Below are 12,648 nucleotides of genomic sequence, written 5' to 3'. Positions count from 1 at the left end.
GCTCAGTTTTGCAAATGAAAGGTGCGTGTGGTAAAAAGCAGGAATCAACAGGGAAGGTGTATTTGTGACTCACAGTTTCCTCACCCCTTTTAAATGTCTTTCCCATTAACACTAACCGTGAAGTGCTAGTGAGTGTGTATATGGGAAAAGAAGAAGGCATTGTTTTAGTGTCACTCAATGAACCAAACAGTCAGAACCACGGCTTTCAACTAATTTCTGCTCCAAACCATCATTCTGAGGAATCAGAAGTCTAAGATAGAGAAAAGAGAAATGTCTTGGTTATTAATATATAACTATTCCATTCCCAAGTATGATGATGTCCTGAGTGACATGAAAGAAAGGAATTACATGCTCTTTCTCTTTTTCAGTGACTGATTTTTTTGGGGAGAATAAGTACTCATTTTCAATATCTCTATAAGTGAGCCTGGAATAAAAGTCATATTTTAATGCTTGGATTACAGACCAAAAATTTGGCGTAACAGCCCCATTCATATCTTTTCCATATGCCTGTTTCCACACAGCTCATGTTTCTTGTTTCTTAATTAGGAAATAAGGAAGTGGAGGTTTGGCGGGGGGTGGGGGTGGGGGGGGTGGGGAGAAATTGGGAGACTGAGACAGAGAGACAGAGATAGGGAGACAAGGAGACACAGAGGAGGCATGTAGAACCACCAAGGAGAAAACTCTTTCCTGTTTTGGGCTCTTTGCTAATACACAGAACAGTCATCAGCTGAAATACAGTCCCTTGGGGACCAGGTCGTAGAGCGCACGCTTCCTCCTTGGTTGCTGTTCTGAGCCAGATACTCTAAGATAAGGCTGTTGGTGCATCATGAAGACACACAACCATCCCTATTGTTGAGGTTCCTATGGGGTTGTGCAGATGGCACTGGGCGCCCCCCCCCCCCCCACCAAGAGACCCACTGAAGCCTCAGATAACTACAGCTTTGGCCAATAGTTTGTTTCTCCATCTGTGATGCTGAGCAAGAATCAGACAGCCAAGCCTCTCTCACCCTTCTGACCCACAGAGCTGTAATGTAATAAGTATTCATTGTGTTACGTTTCTGTAGTACAATTTCTCATAAAGAAACACGAAATACAATTATTGTCCTACTTCTTACTTTTTAGATATTACTTTTGTGGCCTTTAGTGCTAAAAGTAATAAGAACCTAGATTTTCTACTCCCATACTCTGTTCCATAAAAGATTACAGCTGGACCAAGTGTTCTAGAAAGTACCCTGTGTTCAGCAAGAAACTTCTAGTGGTCTTCATCTCCTCCAGCTTCCTATTATAAGGAAACACTATTGCTGTTGTTGCTGCTGCTGCTGCTGCTAATGATGATGATGATGATGATGATGATGATAATGATGATGAAGATGAGATGAGTGAGATTATGTGATGATGGTGATGGTGGTGGTGTTGATGATGACGACGACGACGACGATGACAAAACAATACCACCACTACATGTGTAATTACAGGTTTCAGAAGTTCACATTTATTGAATAATTTTACCCTTACAACAATTCAATGAGGTAGATATTATTTCCACTTAACATGAAGGAACTGAGAATCTGAGAGCAAACATGTGCTGTTGAAATGCACATTCACTATAATAATTGGTATCCCAAATCATATGTCCTGACTCCAAAAGTAATATTTTATATAATATCAAGCTTGCAATGAAAATGACTGTCTAACTTGGTTCCCTAAGCCTTGAGACCCTCTTAACACCTTACTCTAGTTGATAACAAAGGGATTTGACAATTTTTCCTCTTTCATCCTGGTGTTTAGAAGTAGGGAAATGGCCCAGGCGGTGGGGGTGCACGCCTTTAATCCCAGCACTCGGGAGGCAGAAGCAGGCAGATCTCTGTGAGTTCGAGGCCAGCCTGGGCTACCAAGTGAGTCCTAGGAAAGGCGCAAAGCTACACAGAGAAACCCTGTCTCAAAAAACCAAAAAAAAAAAAAAAAAAAAAAAAAAGTAGGGAAACGGGGCTTGATTGTCCTCACTGTTTGCTTCAGTTTCTTCTTAGACATCATTTAGTGAAATTTGCCAATAACCAGTAACCAAATGACTGGATTTGAAACACTCTTTCCTGCTTCAGGGGACTGATCATATGAAAATAATAAACACCGAGACTATTGTCTTCTTTGGCTATCTAGGTTAGCAACTCTATTTACTTTTGTGATTTTTATGTTCTTTATTTTTATTGTCTCATTATCTCATAATCAGAATGCAAACAATATGAAAGTAAAGAACTAGAAAGGCTAAAAGATTTCTTTAGCCTTTGAACAAATAATTCACTTCCAGCATTTGGCAATGAGTTTCACTTTAAGGAGGAAGAACAATATCTGTAATATGGTATTTGTTTTACCCTTTCATTCCATATATACAAGATATTATTACTGAATTTTTATGGACTCTTGTACAAAAATTGTAAAGGTCCTTAAAGCCACCATTCTTAACAAGATCAAGCATTTCAATCATTTGAGGGAGATTTGGCTGTCTGGGGCACACCACAGGTACGTGCAATTAGCCTGAAGGAATAAGTTTACTTCTGGCTCAGAACCACTTGCCCTGGCATCTAAAACACAGTCATCCTGTGACTCAGCTGTCATAGTTGAAAATAAATCAGTGAGTTAAATAAATGAAAATCAGGTAATAAAATAACAATTTTAGCATTCTATTTTGAAGGGTGTGGTCTCACCATATAACCCAAATTGGCCTGGAATTTGCTCTATAGCACAGACTCGTTTCCAACTCATAATCCTGTTGCTTTTGCCTCCTGAGCATTGGGACTGGAGGAATGATCTACTACACATGGTTTAAAATTGTTTAAAGCATTCAAATAATAGTCATCCCGGGAGAGAGTACAGCTCGTGATCCGCTAGCAGATGTTGTTTGCATGCTTGCATCTTCCTATCCATGTATACCTTTCAGAAAGGCGTTCTTTACATTTCAGTGTTTTTAAATGTTTGAAGTACTCAAGGCAAAACTGTGTGAACTATTCTTAGAAGGATTTTTGAATAGTGAGTAATTTCCCCATGATGCCGAGAAAGAAAATTCTTCTTTGTTCAACACTGCAGTTTGTTCTCGTGTATCAAGACTCTGAAATATGAATTTCTGCCAAACTAAGGAGAGTTTTTAATTATTACCAAATAACACTGTCTATATTAGAAAAACGTTGAAAAATTCAAATACTTAATGGCAATAGAGCCCAATCAGAAAGAGAGAAAATGCAAGGAGGGTAGTCACAGACTCCATGACACCCATGGGTACTGCTCTCCACTGAGTTCTTCTGAGCTTCAGCATGGTCAGTTTGAATTCCCTGTTTAACTCTTTAGATAAATGGATCAATGATGCTTTCTAATGACCGTGTTACATGCTCTGCTGTGTTCTAAATGCCTTCAATTCTTCTGAGGCTCCCTGAATTTCCAAAATGAAATGGCTCATTTGCGGACAGTTTGAGCATCACATTCTTAGAGTACTAACTAAAGCCACTAAATGGAAAGTAACCAAACATGACAACTTTCAACTTTCAAAACATGCTTTCTCTTAACCAGAAACCGTAATTATTGTAATTAAGTCTGTCAATGACTTTCACTTAGGGAGCACTTATATGAAAGCTTTATTCATTTCTGTGTGGGCTTTCATCTTGATAACTTGGCATACTCAGGTTGGACGTGAGCATCGGAGTCCTTTGTTGTTTGACTATGTGAAGTAACAGAATAAAGACTGAAGGTCCTTCTTTGCATCATCATCTAAGTATCTCATCCTCATCTCATTTGTAGAAGAAGACAATGCTATGTGTTCACAAAGTTCAGTGTAATTTTCCCTTCCTAGTGACAGTAGAATATATGTTGTAGGCTTCTATATGACTTCATCAGGACCTTGGAAACAGTTCTCGTTTATAAAATATAAGGGAAAGGAAAAAAAGGGGTGTCAATTTAAGCTCAATTATAGAACAACTGCAAGCTACACATTTCACATGGCAAGGACACAAAACTGCAAGCCCCTATGCTGGACATTTGGCATCAGCAAAAATAAGATGTGTGATGGGAAGTTACTGAAATCTTTGTCCAGCATAGCTTATCTTACTCTAGTAGAGATGATGGCTGGAACACTCCCACCAAGTTCCAAAGAGCAGTGTTAGATAGTTCATAGATTATAAATACACTCTACCAACCACTCTATTCGATTGTTTGCTTGTGCTGAGACAATTCCAAGGGCTAAACAAGCCCTTTATTTTCAGCTATTGCCTGCAAACACTTTGTTAAAAGGATGATTTGTAGTCCTCCTTGGCTGGAGAAAATCAGAGCCTACAAGGGTAAAAGAGAGGTAAAAATTAATGGTTCTTAAACAATTTGTGCATCAGAATCACCTGAGAAGTTTAAGTGGTGCCTTGCCCCGCCTTTGTGATGCTCATTTAGTTCACCATGGGAGCAGCAAGAAATGTGTGTTTCCATAGTACCGTAGGTACAAATGATTTTAATATGAATGATTCAAAGAATACAGCTTGTCAAGGTTAGGGCAAGTTGAATCTTTCTCAGTCATAATCTGAACCACACTATAGGAAATAGAAAAAGTGTAAAGAGTATTGTGGGTAACAGTTTTCCAAGTGAGACTCATGGGGTACCTACCTTATTCAAATTACCAAGGGTACACTTGAACAAGACAAACTCCTAGACTGTGCCCCCCCCACCCCTGCCTCAACTTGTGAAACAGCCACTGTAGTGAAGGAAGACTGCTTCATGTCTTCGGTGTGGAGGTGCTCCCAAAGGGACTCCCAGATACACGAAAGTCTGCAACCATTGTCATAGGAGTTATTTACCCTGTTCATGCTGTAATAATTACTTCAAGTTATTTCTAGATTGGAATCTTAGTTTATTCAACCACTTTAAATCACCTATCTGGAAGAAAATATATAATTACTGGAGGTCTCAGTAATTTTGAGAGGTCACTCTAGAACTCATAATGTGTACCACAGCTTCAAAAAGTTAAATTCTGGTGTTAATGGACACAGGTAATACACTTTTATATTTACCTTGGGGAAATTTAAAGCACGGTTTTAAAGTCAAGAGGACAACAATTCTAGTTTTTAAGGTTATAATACGTAAAAGCAAAGTTGTATAAAATCATAACACAGCAAGTTTAGATGACCCACTAGACATTTGATATAACACAGCTCTGTTTGTAGAACTTTCTTGTAATGGCTAATCTTGGTTGTTGACTTGAATACATTCAGCATCAATTAAAACCCAAGCAGCTGGTCATGCCAATGAGGGATTTTCTTGGTGAGATCATTTGATGTGGAAAGATCCACACTAAATCTGGGCCACACCTTCTGGTGGCAGTCTACGTGAAAGCACATTAAGGAGTGAATCATTTACCTTTTGCCTGCTTACCCTCATGCTTGCTGACAAACTCATCTATATTGTTGTTGATGCCTTTTCCCCTACATTGGTAGTAGAACCTATTTCTTTAAGATGCCAATGTAGACTAAAAACCAGCAGCTTTTTCAAAATATGTCTTCAGCAGGGACTGCTGAGACAACCATTTTTGTGGACTGAATAACTACTGAATTCTTGGCCTTTCCTTTGGGAGACAGCCATTGCTGAACTACCTGGATCACAGCCGATAAGCCGCTCTAATAGAGTCCCCTTTGAACACACACACTCTCCATTCTATTTGTTCTGTTCCTATAGAGAACTCTGATGTATCTGTTTTTTATATCATGATATACATGACTGTGATAAATTAGTTCACTTAGGATGCATGGAATAAAAATTCTTTCACATGCATCCACTAGTGTTGGTTTGAGAGCTGGCACTGGAAAATGTGAGAGAAGCCCAGGTTAGAGGCCCAAGTCTATTGCTAACTGTCTGAGCACCACTGGGAAAGTCACTCACCCAAGATATAGTTTCTTGTTCTGTGCTGAATTAGGACATTTAAAAAAAAGAAATGTTGCATATGCATTAAGCTTGTAGCATATCATTTAATGCTCAAAACATACAGTGAGATTAATAATAGTACTTCCATTTTAGCTAGCAGAACACTAAGGCTCAAAGAAATCATAGTCCAAGAGAAAAGAAAGAAGGAAGGCTATACTTGACTTTAAGTTCATGTTCCTAAAGAAAACTATTACTTACATAATGGTATGCCCAATTAACCAATAATTATGCCATTTCAATGATAGATAGCGATGGCCCATAAGTAAAATTCCTTGTTATTTGTATCATTGAAATACATGCCATTGACTATCACTTTATTGTGGCATGATGGGTCAAGGGATAATGTTAATTTCTGAGTCTTTCTTCATAAGTTGAAAACATAGGTCAGTATCTTTCAGGCTCTTAGATAGCCAAATGCCCCAAAATATGACTTTATGTTGCTAACTATGTACTTACATTTCAAAGAAAATCAATATCAAAAATTAGCTTTGAGAGTATCGAAATTACACCACTGTTTAAAAGAATTTGTTTTTCCTATCCATACCTCTGCCTTTAGTTCTTTATTTTATTTTTATCTCTAAGAAGAGTATGACTCCAAGCACTTTGTCTGCAAGACCTAAAGAAATCCCTCACACCTACCAAGAAACTTTCTTTCTGCTGGCTAGCTTCCCTAGCATCAGAAGGTGCTGTTACAGGCTGGGAAAGAAACAACATCAATTGTCTTACTCAGCACTGAATCCTGCATGATACAATACCAACCTCCCAGGCAAGATATGTCCACTGGTGCAACAGCAGCATGATGGTTATGGGGTAGCCAACTACTTTCTGATTTTTGGTATTTAAAATATTGTCAAATCCCATGGTGGGGGGATGCATAGGTCTTAGGTGGAACTTACTATTGCTATGTTGCTAAATGGTCATATTGTCCTACAAATTGCCTTCAAAATATTTATACTTCTAACCATAGACCTCTGCTGGTCAGAAAAGCTTCTTTTTGCAGTTGGATGGAGTCTATGAAGATACTCATAACTAGTCAATGTGATAAGAAATGATGGTGAGTACTCAACTCTAAACAGAACAGCCTTATCAATCACCCTGCCATGCCTTAAAGAACACTGTGGAAGAGGAGGCAGAAAAAATTATGAGTTGTAAAATAGGAAGAATTGGTGTGAAATGCTTCGTTCTAGACGTGACACATCTGTTGGCACTTGGAGCAGCTGTGGTTATCTGCACAAGCCAACCACATTCTAGCTTGAAGGGTAGAAGAGCTGCTGAGAAACCAGGGGTTAGGGAGAATCATCTTTCTTTGGGGTAGTGGCACTGGCAGCAGCCTATGCTTCAGTTGATGGTCCTACATCCATGCACATATTGGTAGCAGGGCTTGGTGTGTAATTATTTTCATTAAGGCTTGAAGTTGGGAGGGGGACTTGCTGTTAGGATCCAGGGAGAGTTCCTAAAGCGAAATGAAGACTAGTGGTGGCTGTGATCATCCTTCATTGTATACATGCGTGAATTTTTCTTTTCTTTATTTACTTATACTTTTTAATACTTACTTTTATTCTGTCTACTAACTCTATGTGTGTGCACCATGTGTGTGTAGGAGTCCTCAGAAGTCAAGTCATTAGATTCCATAGAATGTGGGTTGCAGACAGTTATGAGTCACCATGTAGGTGCTGTGAACCACACCTGGGCTCCTCTGTTAGAGCAGTCAGTGCTCTTAACCACTGATCCATCTCTATAGCTTCAGGTACGAAATCTTTAGAGTACTTTTTAAAAGGACACATAAGTGACAAAGGTAATTTCTAAATTTTTTCCAGAGATATTTTACAGTGGGTATGCTAATAAGAAATAAGGCTAATTTGGATTGGACTGGATCCTTTTCTCCCCTCATAGAACACGAAGCCATGTCTATTACCTGTTTTCTGACAGCTAAGTTGAGGCCTTTGAACATCTCTTCAGAAAACGATGCCATTTGACATGAGACCTTTGGTCATGCTAAGTCATTTCTGTTGACTACCACATCCAGGTACATATTCCATAGTGAGTAATGTTTTAGACAGGGGGTGCTCTAGTTTCAGCAGATAAACTGTAGGATTTTTCACTTGTGTTTTATCTCACTACCGTTCCCTTTGTGCTTGAGAGAGCCTGGCCCTGGACCAAGCACACTAGCAGCAAGGGGCTGCTGTACTGAAGGTGACTGCTCGCATCGAATGGTGTCTGCTGTGACTGTTTGTGATTTACTTCTGTTTAGAAACAGCAGATTTTGTGCTTGTAGCTTTCTTCTAGCAAACATGGAACACACAGAGCTGCGAGAAGATACAGCGATTCTCAGCTGTCTCCTGGGCTGGAGGATTTATCAGATCAATTCTATTATGAAGGCCAGATGTTTTCAGGGTGGAGAAGGAATACACATTTCCCATATGTTCTCATAGCCAACTTGCATTATCGAAGGCCAGAGTTGTCCATGGCACTTGGGGCCCTATTTCAGCATACATTCTTTGGCTGAATACTGTTGCCCTGAAATCACATACTAGGGACCCACAGATGAAGGTTTTTTGTTTGGTTGGTTGCTTGGTTTTTGTTTTGTATTGTTTTTTACTCTTTGACTTTATTTTTATAAATTTAAGTCAGGATATAATTGAAAATATACACTCAAATATTAATGTTTCCTACCTCATAAAAGAAACTGGATGATCTGTCATGCAGAGTCTAATTCAGTGGCAACAAACAAACAGAGCTGAGTGAGCCCTCATGTGTTCTTCAGTTATCTGTAAGCTCAAGGGCTCCTGATGGGACCCCAGTGTGAAAGTAAAGTGCTATGTGCCTTTTACTGTCGTGTGAATATTTGCAGAAAAGCCTGCAACGCTGAACCTGCTCAATCTATCCTGTTGGTGTGGGATGGAGTGCGTGGGAGTTAAACTTGCATTTGTCCCCTTTTGTCCTTTTCTCTTACCTTCTGACCCTTGGAGGAACGTGAATTCAACATCTCTTTTCAGAATTGTGAAGAAAGAATGTAAGTGCCAAACCCTACCTACAGTTCCATTACAGTTCGTTACTAAATTTTTCTGCTGCGATCTGAACAAAGCAAGATCCTTCCATAAGCTCCACTTCTCATAGAATGCCAACTCAGTGTCTTTGGTACTTTCGTAGATTTCCAATACACATCAGTAAAAAAGAAAAACAAAACAAAATAACCCCTTACATTTTCTACCTAATCCAAATCTCAATTTCCTGAAATGGAATTTTCTTTAGATTTGAATATGAAAGCCAGAAAAGGCAAAATGAGGAGAGGGCATTAAAAATCTGTTAGTACAGAAGACATGACATAAAAATATACCTTTATTGAGACTGACAACATTAGGAAGTTTAGAACACACTATTTACAGGGAGGCAACAGGAAGCATGAATTCCTCTGAGAAAGTTTGATCCTGGGGGGCAAAATGTGCTGTAGGTTTGTTGCTGAGCCCTCTCCTACAGTGTCGACCAGAACCTGCTCCTTTTCAAGTCACTCCCTTGGGTACACACTCCCTTGGGTACACACACCCTGAATGTCAAAGCCCTGCTCCCTTGGGTACACACACCCTGTGAGTGTCAAAGCCCTGCTCCCTTGGGTACACACACCCTGTGAGTGTCAAAGTCCTGCTCCCTTGGGTACACACACCCTGTGAGTGTCAAAACCCTGTTTCCCTAGGTACACACCCTGTGAATGTCAAAGCCCTGTTCCCTTGGGTACACACACCCTGTGTCAAAGCTCCAGTATACTTTACCGCCCATATCATAAGGAAACACCAGTTCTTAGCTACTTTTGAACCACGGGGCAAGATCAGACTCTAGACAACTTTTACATACTGACCTTCTAGGGCCCGAGAAGAGTGTGCTCTTCCGAGGCCATTAGAGGCAATAACTGCAATCAGGTGCTTCCGGTCTTTTGTCTCCTAGAAATAAATAGTTTTTAAAAAATCAATAAAGGGGACACAAATCTGATAGTCTATTTAGATGATAAAAATGTCAATTATTCCCAAAGGTTTGTGACCCAGAGAGAGAGTTGGTAGAAATAGCAGCCACCACCCTCCACATAAAGTGATTATAGAATATAAAAGTCGTTGTTATTGGATAAATCTGTGAAATGGTGCCGTGCAAGAGCTGAGATCTGGGGAGCGGGTTCGGGTCTGGTGCCATTTTGCAGCCACTGACTTTCCGACTCTTGGAGAGCAGGCTTACAGAGGTGTGTTTCCCACTGGGGTTGGGTATGCATCTCTGCCCGGCTCTTGCTCCTGAGGTGACTTTCTCCTTCACAGTAGGTGACACAGCAGCGACAAGCTGCCGAGGGCTTCCCTCGGTGCTTGGACATGATGCCCGGGGCTGGCGCTGCTCCAGACACCCGCTCTAAGCTCCGGAGTTCTGGGGGCTCTTTCAAACGACTTCTCCTCTGAACGTGATCCAAACTGGTGTCAGACTGAGAAGAGCTGCTCTCATTCCAGCCAGAGCTGGCGCTCAGGCTTCTCAGGGGAAGAGCCAAGCGCAAGGCCTTCCAGAACTTGGAGCCAGAATGTTTGGACTTCTCTCCCTTCCAGCTCACAAAAGACACAGACTCCTTCAACTGCAGGATGCCTGGGTGGGGATGCTCGAGGGGACGGTACTCCACCACAATGAGCTTGGTGGCAATGGAGTTCTGGCACATGACGCCCAGCTTAAACTCCAGCATGCTGATGCTCTTTTCTGTCACATAGTCAGGGCTCAGGACAACAATCATCCTTCGGCTCCGCTGAATGAAATCAAACACTGCTTCCACCGTATCTACAGGGAAATGGAAAGATAGCATAGCATCTGGTAATGATGTCTTCATGCCCAGTTGGTCACTTTCTAGTCCTAAAAGGACGGGCATGAACAAACTTTTGAGAAAATAGAATGTCAAGAAGTCAAGATCAAGTAGCCAAGTAATCTCATTCACAACAAACTGCGAAGAATTTGTTCCTTGTAAGAAAGAGGAGTCCCTTGAATTTGGTCTCTCCCTACACAACACCCCCTTCCACTGCAGATCTCTTCGTGAAAATGTCTTCCCCATCATAAAAATAAAGGGAATGTGAATTTGAAGATCTATTTCAAAAAGCAGCGCTCTCTCTCTCTCTCTCGCTCTCTCTCTCTCTCTCTCTCTCTCTCTCTCTCTCTCTCTCTTCTTGTAAATCATTTCTTGTTTTAGAATTTTTATTTCCTTAAGTTTTATCTGGTGGCCTTAGATCAGATATATATCTTCAAACATTTGAAGTAGCTAGGTGCTATTGTGATATTACTGCTTTTTCTTCTTACATCTGGATTAAGCGACTTCAAGTATTTACTCTTATTCTATACCATACATAAGTTCAAGAACCCCCATCTCTTCACAGTCCTGAGAATAATAATTCAACTTGTATATATGTATTCTAGAAAAATATTTTGAATAAAAAAGAACATACTTACTTCTCCAGAAAGTCTGATTGGCAAATTACCAGGATTTACCACCTCCCTAGATTCTGAGTTACAGCCAGCCCCAGGTACTTAACATTTTGGACACAGTAAGTATTGGTCTCTATAACTAAGATTTCCTTCCTTCCTCGTTCCCTCTTTCCCACCTTCTTTTCTTTGTTGCTTCAATTTTCTTTTGCTTTTTCTGTCTCCTGTGTGTATGTATGTGTGTATAAAGAAGTGGCCTAAAGTCAATTTAAGAGCCGAATGCCACCATAGTAGTTGAGAATCAATCAATTAATTAAGACTTCTGGCAGAGCACTCGATTCTAATGTTTGCTGAGGGGATATGGACAGGTCCCAAAGGACAATTCTTCAAATGAATGCAGTATTTAACCCACGGTGAATTGCAGGGACTTAGACAAGATGAGCAAGGAAAAGAAAGCCCACCGGTGGGACTCTTACTACCCACAACTTTGAAAACATATGGCAGCCAGTGCTGAGGCTGTGTTTGCTTTTTTTTCAGCCTATAGAAACATTAAGAATTTGCAGTGAGTTTGATAGCCATGAATTTGAGAGGAATGAGGAAGCCAGGATCCTTCCCCATTCATTCTTTCTAATGAGCAGAGTGAATTCAACCTGAATTTGACTAAAAATTAGAAGACTTTTTTCATTCTGATATTGAAAGATTTAATTTTTCAGTTCTCAAAATCACAGGTGTGGATGCAGATGTGCAGGTGTGCAGGTGTGGATGCAGCTGTGTAGGTGTACAGGTGTGTATTTCAGTAACTCCCTTGTCCCATTCTTCCTACTCAGATTTGATGAACTGTCTTTAATATATTAGACATCACACCTGTGAGGATTCTGCTGCTTTACCTGGATCATAAGAAATAGAAAATAACCTTAAGACAACATGGCTAGATTTTCAACACAGGGAACTTACACAATCAAATCCCACAAGTGTATATGTAACCATATTAAAAATGTTTGTTAGGAAAATGTGTGTTGTTTTCAATGGGCTAACAAGGATGGAAGTAAAAGATAGATCTTAAACATTGTTTTGGGCTTGTGGAATTTTATATATATATATATATATATATATATATATATATATATATATATATATATATATATATATATATATATATATATATTACCTTTAAAGAAAGTGGGAGGTTTCCATTTGAAAGAGGACAGTGTGGATGCAGATCTGAGTGGTGGAAACAGACACTGACAAAGAACTGGAGTTGTTCCCAAGATG

The 12,648-nt window shown here is 40.0% G+C and overlaps 1 protein-coding gene across 6 annotated transcripts in view; it reads right to left on the bottom strand.

Annotated features, from left to right (window-relative positions):
- Window positions 1-1,469: 1,469 nt before the first annotated feature.
- Window positions 1,470-12,648, bottom strand: part of Il1rap (interleukin 1 receptor accessory protein) — a 142,132-nt gene continuing 130,953 nt past the window's right edge. For 2 of the 6 annotated variants that reach the window (XM_052753877.1, XM_052753878.1), the window contains one exon: window positions 9,268-10,743. In XM_052753877.1, coding sequence (XP_052609837.1) covers window positions 10,031-10,743 — 713 coding nt within the window. In that variant the 3' untranslated portion in view covers window positions 9,268-10,030. The other 4 variants (XR_008221796.1, XR_008221797.1, XR_008221795.1 and 1 more) reach the window with 4 other exon arrangements.

This window comes from Peromyscus californicus, unplaced genomic scaffold (assembly GCF_007827085.1).
Source record: "Peromyscus californicus insignis strain IS unplaced genomic scaffold, ASM782708v3 Scaffold_25__1_contigs__length_3188244, whole genome shotgun sequence".
In the NCBI taxonomy this organism is placed as follows: Eukaryota; Metazoa; Chordata; class Mammalia; order Rodentia; family Cricetidae; genus Peromyscus; species Peromyscus californicus.
The sequence above is the reverse complement of the archived record's forward strand: the minus strand, read 5'-3'. Positions and strand labels throughout refer to the sequence as shown.